The sequence below is a fragment of the Uranotaenia lowii genome, chromosome 3 (genome assembly GCF_029784155.1).
Source record: "Uranotaenia lowii strain MFRU-FL chromosome 3, ASM2978415v1, whole genome shotgun sequence".
Taxonomy (NCBI): domain Eukaryota; kingdom Metazoa; phylum Arthropoda; class Insecta; order Diptera; family Culicidae; genus Uranotaenia; species Uranotaenia lowii.
The window spans coordinates 219,514,198-219,527,962 of NC_073693.1; the positions used below are offsets into that span (position 1 = coordinate 219,514,198).

The following is a 13,765-nucleotide window of genomic DNA, read 5'->3' on the forward strand; positions in this document are numbered from 1 at the left end:
ATGTATAATTAAATTATTCCTAAACAGTAAATCTTTTCAAATATGTCCCATGTATAAAATTAATCATTTCAAAAATACAATGTTGCAGGATGCTTTTTTTCAAAAGTAATCAATGGCGTTTCAGAAGAGAGACCTCAAAATCGGAATCCTATATTTCTTAAACGCACTTTATTAGACTACAAAACCCCATTCTTGACCGACGCCACTGAACTCCAAGTGCAGCCGGAGCAAAGTGGCAATGAATGAGTACCCAGTTTGCTCAACAAAACCAACGACGGAAGGAAGGAAGCAATGGGTAATGGGTAGTAGAATGCAGCTGGGTGTCGGAGGGGGGCAGAAAAAAAAAGTTCAATCCATCACGATGGATTACACGGAGGTCCTAGGGCAAGGACGCAACCGGAGGAAGGAGACAATACAACACACTACCAGCCAGCCAGCCATCAGTTCTGGGTTGGCCCGAGGACATCGCGGAAGCGGAAGCTTAATCGAACCAACAACTGCAACAGTTTCCGTTGGAAACGAGAGACTCAGCTGAGTTCTGAATGCAGTTGACTAACCCAGTTTAAAGTTGAAACCGGGCAAGGTTGTTTCGAGTCGTTTTGGGTTTGGGGGAGCCATTTCTGTCAGTTGCCATTTCCCAGTGATTGAGCAATGATTGGCCTTTGGAGTTTCGGGGATCGGTCACAAGATCAGGGAGACGGTTCATCAATGGGAAGGAATTCTTCCCTGACATCGACCAATAGCAGTGCTGGAACCGGAAGTAGTCAGTGCGGAACGCTTCAGAAGTGTGTGGTTTATCTTTCGGTGGTGGCTTTGGCTTTGGTGGGTTTGGGCTATGATCCGTATCAGAGGATTCTGGAGCAAGCTGCCGCAGCTGAGGCCGAGTCACAGGCAGAACATGATGCATTCTTCACCGGGATTGAAGAAGAAGCACCGGAAGAGGAGGATTTGGAAATCAACTACCAACCCAATCTTTATTTGGGACGCATTTTTGGTCCACTTTTGGTAGCATGGCTGCTGTACGTTTGCAAGAACGTTGGACTAGTGAGAAATGTTTGTGGTTTAGGACATTTGGTGATCAGTTTGTGTTATTTACTGGCTCATCTGCCTGAAGATATGGATGGAGTGTTGATGACTTTTGGATTTATCTCGGAGCTTTTCTGGAGTGCTAAACTGTTAATCTACTTCTACTTAATTACTATATACAGTCCAATGCATGAACGACTTTCGTGTATTATCTACGGAATCATAGCCCTTAATTTGGGAGCCGTTACCCTACCCTGGATTGTAAACTCCTTGGAAGAAATTTGGAGCGATGCACAGTATTACCTCAACATGATTATCTGTTTGCTGCATCTAGGAATGTTTCATCCGTTTATCTTCTGCAAGGACGCGCTGATGGAATCTTTTGAAGAATTCAAACCATTCATCTATCGGAAACTTATCTTCGTCACCGCAACGGCGCTCATTACACTGACTGGAATTAGCAACGTTATACTGCAATGGTAAATAAGTGCAACACAGCATTGTAATTGTTTGATCGATTTTCAGAATCTCTGTTACTTTTTGCGGTTGTTTTTTAATGTTGTAGATTTTATTTTTATACCACTGTAAACTCCAGTGGTAGTATTATACTTCTAATATGATCAGGGCCGGATTAAGCCATTGGGGGCCCGGGGCCATTTTTCCCGGGAGAACCCTATAATTGGATTTTTTATTCAAATGCTACCCAGAAAATACAAAACCTGTTAAACGTGTAAAAAAACTGGAGATAAATTCAGAATACTATCTTCAAATAGTCATGTTGTCTGCGTAGAAAATAGTTTCTGGTATCTTCAAATAAAAATTGTTGATCAATCACGTGCAAACATTGCGGAAGAGTTTAAAAATCTATTAGAAATGAAAACTCTGATTTAAGCTGCAAAATGAAAATAATAATTCTCATTTTTTTAAAACCCTTATCACCAACTTAAATTCTCTAATTTAAAAAATGACCAGATAGATATTTTAAATGATTTTCATATCATCATTGATCGTTTGGTTTGTGCTCATTCGAGAAATATTTACCTAGTGACAAATAGGAAGTATCATAAAGATTTGAAACATAGAAAACTAAATAAAAAACAAATAAACAAAATAATTAAATCAACATTCTATAGAGATACAGATATAAGAGTTTAAGAATTCAAAACTTTAAATCACGTTATATTCAGAACCAAAATTCAGTGTTTCAAATCTAAATCATAATTTCCAATCAAGTTTTGAGAAACAAAATATGAATTAAATTTAAAAAAAATAGATACAAAGCTACAATCAGACCAAAAGCAGTAATTGCACCAAATGTGAATTTCAATTCTATGTCTTTGAAACACAAAAAAAATATTTTTTTTCATGAGATATTTTAGAATATGATCAGATAATTTTTTTTTATCAAATTGTTATTCTAAATGTGACGAAAGTTTCATTCGATGCCTCACTCAAAAATCACTCAATGATACTAAATAGCAACTCAACTATCAGATCGTTTTTATGATAATTTGAGAATGATCATTTGTTAAGTGATATGCTGAATTCAGGATATTCACTTCAGTAGATGATAAAATTTTGGTTAAATCAGTTGAAATTATTCTGCTATTTTAGTTCAGAAACCATAACTTTGAAACTTAACGTAACAACAAACATTATTGTTGTGCAAGACGTTTGAATGTTATGAAAATGAGGAGATGATTTTTCCTTATTTTACCTGTTATGTACAGAATATCGTGTCGTTACTGATATGATTCGATAAAAAATGAAAATCTGAGGTGTTTTGCCTCATATTCTTCTTTATTTTTTTTCGAATTTGGTTTTGTCCATAAGATTTTGGCTGTGTGGCAGCGGCCTAAAGAATACTGCCACTGGGATACTGGTTCATGTCGTACGAGGCGACTTATCCAGTACTTCCCAGATACGTTCATCTCATATTTCTGTCTATTGGAAATCAATGAGGCTGTATCTGGGCGGGGGAGAAAGTAGGTCAAGGTCAACTATTGCATGCAGAGTTCAGAAGTTTTTCAAGTTTAAAACATTGGAAGTAAATGTTTTGAATCTGAATCAGTTTTAAATTCTTGCTAGTATTTTTTAACCTTTGTACGTATTTTCTCTCGAGAAGGGTATGCCAATAGTACATATGTAGTACATGCATTTGCACAAGCTGTATTCTTCCATATTTTCTTGTTTTACCAATTTGGAATATGATTTTTCATTTAACTAATCTCTCTGCTCTCCTAGTAACTCCGTTCAATAAACTCTTCACAAGTGTTCAAATGTGAATCGCAAACGCATCGCTTACGGTCCCATTGCTTTTGGCTATCTGGCTTCTGGCTGGCTGTTGAAATCATAGAAGAATATGATCTAAATTACATCAGTTATATCTGTTACGTCAAGCGCAAAATTAGTGTATTTTCCTTATAATGGACAAGTATTCAGTCCCTTCTATCTTTGGATTGCTAACAGAATTTTGTGGAGGTAAATGTCCGTTCATATAAAGATATTTAATTGTTAAAATTGCGTCATGGGTATTCAATCATTGAAGCCGTACAAATATCGTTTCCGTGGAAAAAATTTCAAAAAAATATTTTTTTTAGGTTGCCAAAAGGCTTCAATATTCCCTCTATTAAACCAAGATTTTGATCAAAACTTGTATCGCATGTCGACAGTCATATTTGTTTCACCTATTATATGTCACTTCTCTTGTATTGACACGCGTTAATATCGCTAGTTTCAAATTTGGCGAAGCTCATTGTAGTCGTCTAACCAGAGCGCTAACTGGTCAGTTAAATAAAAATATATAAAATCAAGACTTTGTGCTCTGAATCTCCTTTATGGTTAAGCTATGATTCAGAGGTACTATTGTACCTATATTTACCTTTCACTTAGTGTGTACAGGTCCCTCTTTTGCCCGACTTCATTTTTTTTTAAATATATGTCAGAATTTAACAAAGAAAGTTAAAAAAAGTCCTTATTTCCAATATTATGATTAAAAAAAAGCTTCATTGCTCAAAAAATCCCTATGTGGATAGGCTAAATGCCAACTTTGCCATTATGAAATCGTTTATTTGCCCTCATTGTAGCATCCTGGTTAGAACATTTTCTGATCATTGTAAATTCAAATCTCCTGAATTTTGTAGTTGTGAATCAATAATGTATGATTCATTTGCCTGTTTTTCGTTTGCTAGAAAGCTTTTAAGTACTCTCGCCTATCCTGTTATAAGTGTATCTAATTCTAAGAATTTAAACTAAAATAACAATCTGTCATTTTTCACCCAATGTGGTTATAAGCTTCAATGCTTCAAAATCCCTACGTGGATCGGCTTTATGCCCTAAATATTTATTTATTTTCTAATCCTTTTATGGTTTTCAGGTTTCTCAGGTATATGATGAAATCTGTAAAAAAGGCTAGGCACAATTTTCCCGTTTGTTTGGATAACGTGCCGCTATCCAGCCTACCCCTTTTCTGATACCTGATACCTGATATGATTCGATAAAAAATGAAAATCTGAGGTGTTTTGCCTCATATTCTTCTTTATTTTTTTTCGAATTTGGTTTTGTCCATAAGATTTTGATATTCTCAGTTCGCAAAATGTGGGAGAGCTCCTTCACTGCTTACTCTAGGGGGCCCCTTAACTTTTTTAAGACAAAAACTAATCTAGATATTATTTCAAGGGGGCCCTTTAGTTTTTATGTTTCAAGTTTTCATTCCGATTTTGTAGTTTTGATTTTTTTTTCATGGATTTGTAGTAGTATGATTAAAGTAATTTTAAAACTCTTTTTCCCTCTGGGCCCCCCTTAGCCGGGAGGCCTGGGGCAATTGTCCCTTTTGCCCCCCCCCCCTTGAATCCGGCCTTGAAGATGATCCAAAACATAATTTCTTTTGTTTTCAAAATGGTTTGGAACCTGAAAGTGAATACGCACAGCTCAAAAAAAGTTTAAGTATAAATCCAGTATCCATTTTAATATTGAACATGCCTTATCTCCTGGGACTATCACAAGGGAACAACCTTTTTGATGCCTTTATTTTAATCACTGTTTTTGAAAGTTTTGGCCCTTCAAAAACATTTGCCAGATTATGTGTTTCAACTATTATTTTGGTGAGATAGCGTGTGGAATTTTAGAATAGATCGGTTTTGAACAAAATCAATCTTTGATAACTAATAAACTAATAAACCTTCATGAAAAGAAAAAAGAGATTTGGAATCTATTTATTATCTTTCATTCAATAAAGGGTTCAATTCGTGCCCAGATGTTATATTTTCTAAAATTCAGCGCTCTAAAACAAACTCTACAATTTGCACACCGGGTTAGCTATTTTGTAATACGATTCAATTATTGGCCTGGTAGTGAAAACCTATCCGGTTCCCTAGTGTTTGATGTTTACACTTGAGCTGTAACTCATGGAAATCGGTTTGGGAAATAATTGTTTTATCAATTGAGCTAGATACTTACTGTTTTCATTTTTTTTAAATATACCTAACTTTATCGCGATTCATGAGACACTTGGAATTTATTGTAAACTTTATTCTTTGTTTAGAGCAAAGTTACTGAAATCACAGGAAAATATGTAATTTCACAGAATTTTGAGCACATTTTTATCACAGAATTTGTGTCACAAAACACAAAATATCGAAATATTCAAATTTTTGAATTTTGAATGGATTTCCAAAATTATAATTACAATATAGAATTTAGGGTTCTTACTTTGAATTAGAAATGTATAGTAAGATTTTCATTTAAAACTGATTTTTCCCTACCAAAATATAAATAAGACCCAATTTATCATGAATTTTCAATGAAATTAAAGGAGTTAGGATCACAGAAATCCATCAATAAACTTTTGGCTAAAATCACAAAAAATCAGATTTTTTTTTCTCAAAAATACCTTGATTTATTTATTTCTTATCATTTATTTCTTATCAACGGATCACATGTTGATCCAAATGATTACTTAAAATTAAAAATTAAAAACATAACATTAAGTCTAACTATGGGGTTCTCAAGGCCCGTATCACTTTTCTTCGGAAAACATCCCTCGAAACGTCGAAGTCAAAATGCGCCGAGAAACGGTTGAACGATCTCATTCAGCCGATGAGGGCGCTGTTAGCTCCGTAATTGTTCATTCGAAGGGGAATGTACAACTGAAGATCCAGAAGATAAGCGGAATAGCCTCCAGTAGCATGGGACAGTCGATTCGCGATGACAGGAGGTCGGCGACGAATGAGGCACGTGTTGCTTGTCTGCGAGCTTGAAGAGTATCGATATCTATGAGGCGGCATCGATTTTCGTAGCTAGGTAAGCGAAAAGGGTCTTGCCAGTTCAGGTGTCTAAGGGCGTATCGCAAGAATCGCCGCTGGATAGCCTCGAGCCGATCGACACCGTTCTGGTAGTAGGGACACCAGACAGCTGATGCGTATTCAAGGATGGAACGAACGATGCTGCAGTATAGGCTTTTCAGGCAATACACATCCTTGAAGTCCTTCGCCACTCTAAAAATGAAACCGAGACTTCTGGATGCTTTGTCAATCACGTAGTTGGTGTGTGCCTTGAATTCCAAGCGCTGATCTAAGATAACGCCAAGATCGTTAACGTGGTTCACACGTGAGATGGGTTCGTCTCCTAGGAAGTACTTCGCGATTAAAGGTTGCCGCTTACGAGAAAAGCTGATGACTGCACATTTGTTGCGGTTTAATGGCAGACATTTAAGGTCGCACCAATCAGCGAAGAGGTTAAATTGACATTGCAGAAAATTTATGTCGTCGTGGTCGTTTATGATGTAAAATAGTTTTAGGTCATCGGCATAGCAGAGTTTGGGGACGTCGAGGAGTGACAACACGTCGTTGAAATAAATTAGGAAAATGATCGGTCCTAGATGGCTACCTTGGAGCACACCAGAGGAGGCTGGGAACTGCCTGGAAAACGTGTCACCCGTTCGAACAATCAATTTACGACCGGTTAGGTAACTGCGGAACCAGCCCAGTAGCGTACCACAGAATCCTAAGCGTTCGAGTTTTCCGATGGCAATCTCATGGTTCACCTTGTCGAATGCAGCGGACAGATCGGTGTAGATTGCATCAGTTTGAGATTTGGCAGCGAAACTTTCATGCACAACAGAAGTAAACGTTAGCAAGTTACTTGTTGTAGAGCGTTTGGGCATGAATCCGTGCTGATCATTGGAGATGTAATTTTTGCAGGACGTGAAAAAAGGATCCAAGACCACCAATTCAAATAGTTTGGCAAAAGAACATAAAGCAGAGATTCCACGGTAATTGTTAATATCTCTTAATTGGATGAAATAATTTAAAAAAAAAGCGCTGAGCACATTTTTTATCATACTACTTTATTTTAGTTTGATACGAAAATAATGACTTCTGCAACGGACTTCGAAATTCATTTGATCATGTGTAGCTTCCGACTTTTGGCTGTTCTGCCGATGCACTTTGATAGATTTTGCTTTTCAAAGTGGAAATATTTAGGAAAAATGTACTCTGTATAAAAAAACCTCCAATATAATGTCATGCCAATAAACAATATTGCATTTATGCATTGAACAGAACATAATAAATGCTTGAATTATCAGAAAAAATCAACAATTTGACTGATTGTGGGCAAATGCAGATAAGTGCATATTTGATTAAGTCATATAAATTTTCCCAACAATCCATTGTAGCAAAAAGTTAAGGCATAAAAATTAGCAAAAAGCTTCGCGGGCCGCACAAAAGGATCTCGCGGGCCACATGCGCCAGCGGGCCGCGTGTTGCTCACCCCTGATTTAAAGCAATGTATAATTTTCATGCAAAATCTGTAATTTTACACATCTTATTTTGTATTACTGACTTTGTCTTTACCTTTAAAAGTTGTTCGGGGTAATATGACCCTAAACGCGCGCATTCAAATAATCAATCAAATAAATTAACAAATTTAATTTTTAAGATAAAAAAATCTAAAATTCGAGTTCAGAGAATCGATTCTTTCAAAATAAGATACAGTGAATTGAATCAAAGTGAGAATTATATATCTTTTTGAAATAAGAATTGAATATGAACGGATATCTTGAGAACAACTTTGGAAGGCTAAGTTTCTGTTATTTACGTGAAAACATTAATTTTTTAACTTTAAATTCTTAGAAGATAAAATTTAATTGAAACTTTCACAGTTACACGAAAACAAGGAATGAGAGCTCTTAAAGATGTTTACAGTTCAAAATGGTTCCGCTCAATATCAAAATGTTTTCTTCAGTTAACAGCTTTAGAGTTATTAGGATTTACTCTAAAATATTCTACAAATCATTAGAAAGCAGAAACTAAGATTTATCCGCTGTACTAATAAAAAAGTATAAGAGTAAGAGTATATTGTTGAATGAATGAAATGTAACTTTCTCCACTAAATTCAAAACTACATTATGTCTTCGATAGAAATGATAATAGAGAATACACTTTTATCACAGTATTCTTGTAAATTTGACACAGATTTGCTCGTTAGTTTAAAAGTAAATTCAATATTCTTTTCGTCGTTTATTTTGAAATTTCTTTCGAAATTTAACATTTTTTCCAAAATTATTTACTTAAAATCATTTTTATCATTTTTTTTCAAGTCATTATATATTTTTAAGAAATTTTAACGCATGTAAGCTCAAAAATGTAAAATTTAAAGTTCTTAGAAAAAAATATTAGCGAAAACTTGAAAATTTTGCTCGAGTATTTTGTTCCCAAATCTTTAAAAAAATGTTTTAGACACCCCAGTCGATTTTTCCTGAATAGTTGTATCGAAAACAAGCGCTGTTAGAAAAAATTAAAACAAATTGTATATTTGGAACTAGTGGTCTCGATTTAAACAAAATTTGCTATTAAATTCTTTGCATCTCGCAAAAATATAAATATTGGGGCCTGTATCATAATCGGTTCTTATTAAAAATTAATCAATTACAACTTAAAAACTTGCACCGGTGCGATTATTTTAGATCTGAAAAAAATGATTTAAATAAATGAGAGCAACATCAAAAGGAGAATTTATAAGAGAAGAAGAATAATTAAGATTGAAAATGCTTTTGATCGGTGTTTTAAAAAATATAAGGTACCTACCTACATTGATGTAAAAATAAATAATGCTCAAACATTCATTTAAATTTAGATTCTTACAACTGAATTAAAAGTATTGACTATGAAATACAAAATAATGAATGCTGAATTTCATTGAAATTTGGAAATTTGATTCGAATTTTGTTTCACATTCTGAATTCTTAAGCTGCCCTTGTAGCGCGTTTTAAACTTGAACTCCGATTTGGAAACGGAATTTTAAATCATGATATTTCCCTCAATTTAAGTTTGAACACAGAGTTTTAATTTTTTTCAAACAATATTCTTTGAATTATAATATTCAACAGATTTCTGGTTGAAATTCAACTTGATTTTCGATTATATCAATGATATCAAACGGAAAGATTAAGAGATTCATCGTTCTATCTTTCGGAAATTACAAATGTTGAACTCAAACCATCATTTTTAGTTTTAAACTTTTTTGAGTTGGGATTGTATTTTAGTTCTTTATAATTGGTTCTTATTGGGAATTTCCAGTTTTATACATCTCTATATGAAAAACTAGCGTTGTAATTAAATTGCCTACATGGTCAAAGTCATTGATATCAGGATGGGGTCAAAGTCATTGATGACTAACCGAACATTTTAAAAAGATAGCAAAATCACAAATATTGAAAAAAAAATCAAATGTTTAAAAATCTAACAAAAGTGGTACAGCTTTAAAATTTTACATGATATTTCTGTTCAATTTTACACAGTAAGCCCTTAGCAAGATTGGGCTTATGTATAGAGAAAAAAAAGGATAGACATTTTAAACTAATAAGGAATTAAGTAAACGCGTTTTTTGTCTTAATCTTTTTATCAATAAAAAAAAAGTTTTTCATATGGCAGATGTTCCGTTTTTTAAAATTCAATTTTTGAATCTTTTTCGACGATCATAGGAAGGCTTCAAGATAGTGTATAAAAAATCACACTTTTTTAACGGTTTCAATAAATATTCAGCTACATTATATATTCAAATTTAATAAACATTTTGAATTACTTGAGTTGAATTAAAAACAGATTTTTTGGTTAAGAACTGTTAATTTTTCATTGAAGTTACGGATAGAGGAGAATGAGGATATTTGATCCTTGAGGAGACTTGATTCCTCAGCTATATCTCGAAACTGGAATGTTTTACAAAGATCAAATTTACTAAAAAAAATGTGCCAAATAGAATCAAATAACTGTCATTAGCTCAAAGATAAATAAAAATTGTTTTTCAAAGTTATTGCACTTTGTTTGAAAATTTTCATAAAATGTATCATGAAGAACTGTTTATATCAATTTAAAATGTTTCGCTCATGAAAAAATTATAACAAAAATTATTCATTTTAAAATGTGAAACGTTAGAGTATAATATGAACTTTATAATGCCATGTTTCCGAAGCGATGATAAAATCTCTACTTTTTCCAGGAGAAGCTTCCTAAAATGTTCATTTTTATTTCAATTGATCCCAAGTGTTCAAAAAGGTATATTTTGCTTCTGAACACATAGTGATCTTTGCTTAGAGCGAAATTTTTATCCAAAAACTAATATTTTTCCGATAAAATTTTCGTGAAAAGGGCTCAAAAATTGATTATGTCTAAAAATTATAAAAGTGCCTTTAAGTATGCAATGACTATAGGTTTGAAGAAAAAATTTTAGAATTCTCTTTTACTGACACTTCAGACTTCTGAAATCTGTGAAAATGAGAATTAAATGGCCAAAAACAAGTTAATGCATCTTTCGATTTTGTTTGACATTTTTTTCAAAGATTAGGGCCGCCTAAGTAAAGGATCAAGTCTCCTTTAATAACGGATCCAATCTCCCTTAACTTAAAAAATATCACTTTTTATAATGTCCCACCAGTATGCTTCTAAATTAACAAAGGGATCAAGTTTCGTTTTCATTTTTGGAGCAAAGAAACAAGAAATTACACGCCCGCTTGAAAAAGCAAAAGACGGCGAGTTTTGTAATTTTTAAAAAAAAAAAGATCTGACGGACACAAGAAAATGTGATCAATTATCTCCATTGTTCCTTATTTTTTTGTAATTTTTTTTTTCGTTTCAAATTTGAAGTTCTAGTTGTGGAACTTATGCCTCTAGTTGAAATAAGGAAAGATTAAGATGGTGCTTTTCAAAAATTTCATAGGATAATCATGCCAAAAATTGATAAATTGAGTTATTTTACTTGAAAATAAGCAATCCACATTACCAAAGTCATATGAATTTCATAAATCAGCGTTAGAAAGCCTATACTAATACTAATAAAACTTCATCGAACTGAATTCGCCGCTATATTCCCCGGCAGAAAACGCTCACCATGCCCCGATTAATGGTGCTTATACTGCCCCAGGGGGGGGGGGGGGGGGGGGGGTTCTCATTATGCCTTGATGTACTGACTGGTTTTCAGCTTTCGGCAAAAAATTTTAAAATGCATTTTTAAACGTTTTTATCTACTTTTTCAAGTTTCAGCCAATTAGGAAATAGACTATTTTAGTGTCTGAACACAAAACAATGATGTAATTCTCATATTAGACCTGTTTTCTAAATAAGCGTTTTCCTTAAGGTGGCCATTATGCCCTAATCTCCCCTACTTGGTTGAAAAATTCTACCGAATCAAAGCAATCTTTAATTAGTTGAAAGGAATCTTTCAATTGCTTTGATTAAGCATGCACTAAAGTGATTTGGAATCTTATCTAGTATATAAAATACCGTTACCATTCACATTAAACAAAAAATCTATCAGTGGGGCTCGTCCGGGATTTGAACCCGGGACCTCTCGCACCCTAAGCGAAAATCATACCCCTAGACTAACGAGCCCGTTGGAGAGGTACAATTCCGAAAGCAAACTGTTTTCTTTGTTCTCGATGACCACACTGAGGTAAAGCGATCCAACAATAATTTAATTTTCATTAGGTTTGTGCTAGGGAAACGTCAAAACTCGAATAACTCGGTTCCAAAGCACACCATAGAATATGTGATGCATAAATGAGTGGTCTCTCGTATTCGTCAACTATTTTCAGAGGGTGCTCAAGTTATGACGCTTGAATGGTATTAGAGATGTTAAGCAAGCATATGATGAATCAAAATTAAAGGGCTTTAAACTGTAAACTCAATGCTGTTATTCTGAGATCAAATCATGCTGCAATTAGGATTCAATCTATTAAAACCATGTTTTCGTTACAGGTTATTCAACAACAACGAAACTCTGAATCGACCGTTTCAACCATTCCTTGTAGCCGACGATTCGTGGGAAACTTTCTGGAATGTACTCCTGAACGGAGTCGCATTTACCCTGCTAGGATCTCTGGGACTGTTCCTTCGAACCGGATCTTCGTTTGCCATTTGTTCTCAGGTGGCAACTTTCCTATCAGGAGTAGCCTATTTCTACTACGAGGAAGATTGTGCCGCCCGGATGGCCATTCCAATGACGGCCTTCACTTTCGCCACAGCGTTGGAGATACTTCTGGAGTTATGCTCTCCGGAAAAATTGATCCCATTGCTGGCTCTGGTTTTTAGTGGTATAAATTTGGCACCCTACGGAACGTTCCTGTTAATAGAGCTGCTGTGGAGTTCGCCGGATATAGTTCTGGTGGTGATTTGGGCCCTCAATGGATTCTGTTCCCTGGTGATGCTGGTACTGTGCCGTGAACTTGGTCAGCGGAAGTTGGACGACTCCCGAATGGAACAATTTAGGGATGTTAGTGGGAGTAGTTTTCAAACTGTGATAACCACAATTGCTTAGTTCAAAAAGGCTTTGAAAAAGCTTTAATACTAGTTTGTCTAACATTTAAAATGTTGCATTCGGTCAAAAGTATAGAAAGTTTGATTCTGTTACATCGGTGTATGATTTTCTATGAGAAGAAATAATAAGAAAAAATAAAAGACGAATGCTCGGATAGTGATGTTAGTTGATGAAAAATATTTATTAATGGTTCTATTAAAGACCTTCAAGATAATGGCATTGCAGCAAGATGAATGAAAATAAAATAAATTTGGTATTATTTTTTTTAATGTGTACTTACTTCATTGCTCAATTTGGTTTGTCGATCAAAAAAAGTTATCATTACGGTACTCACCTGTTGAGAAAAGAAAAGAAATAAGATATTAGATTCATTATAAAGATTGAAATAAGCATTTAATAAATTGATTATCAGTAACTGAATACAGTAGTACAATACAATCGTTGCGCTAAAACATTCGCAGATACAATTTATGGAATTGATAACATGACAATGTCATGATGACATTTTGATTATTTTCCATTTCACATTTTTTGATAAGAATGAAAGATTAGATCTTCGATAAACAAGATTTGGGGGTTGGAATGCATGACTCTGTAGCGGAAAAAAAACAAAACTGGAATTTTAAATCTATACAGATATGTTTTAACCATCATCCGTTCTTGAAATTTGAACTCGTTACGGTCCTTGGAGTGTCAATTTGATACTTCTGACTAAAACCAATTTGTCTCTCTTGGTTTTCAACCGATTTTTACTAAATTTATTTGAAAATTTGAAAACCTCTAAAAGTAACTCAAATATGATACTCAGACAATATTCCGCTACAACACTTCAGTTTTCTGTTATTCAAAATCTGAGAAAATAATCTGAAAAAACATGCGTCGGAAAAAAGACCAGCTACGGAATGTACAAAACAAATTTCACTTAGTT

General features: G+C 34.2%; 1 protein-coding gene and 1 non-coding gene across 2 annotated transcripts; one reads left to right on the forward strand and one right to left on the reverse strand.

The window, feature by feature from the left end:
* The first annotated feature begins 584 nt into the window (after positions 1 to 584).
* Positions 585 to 13,060, forward strand: LOC129756724 (uncharacterized). Its single transcript, XM_055753719.1, has 2 exons — positions 585 to 1,505; positions 12,279 to 13,060. Exons 1-2 carry the CDS (start codon positions 652 to 654, stop codon positions 12,835 to 12,837), a joined length of 1,413 nt encoding a protein of 470 aa, XP_055609694.1. The 5' UTR covers positions 585 to 651; the 3' UTR covers positions 12,838 to 13,060.
* Positions 11,841 to 11,912, reverse strand: Trnap-agg (transfer RNA proline (anticodon AGG)). The gene has a single exon. It is a non-coding gene; the product is annotated as a tRNA-Pro (tRNA).
* Positions 13,061 to 13,765: the final 705 nt, after the last annotated feature.

What these genes read in the sequence shown, in the direction of transcription:
- LOC129756724 (XM_055753719.1), top strand. Translation starts at nt 652, where the DNA reads ATGATTGGCCTTTGGAGTTTCGGGGATCGGTCACAAGATCAGGGAGAC. An exon ending in AGCAACGTTATACTGCAATG is followed by an intron (nt 1,506 to 12,278) that starts GTAAATAAGTGC and finishes TTTTCGTTACAG; the next exon opens with GTTATTCAACAACAACGAAA.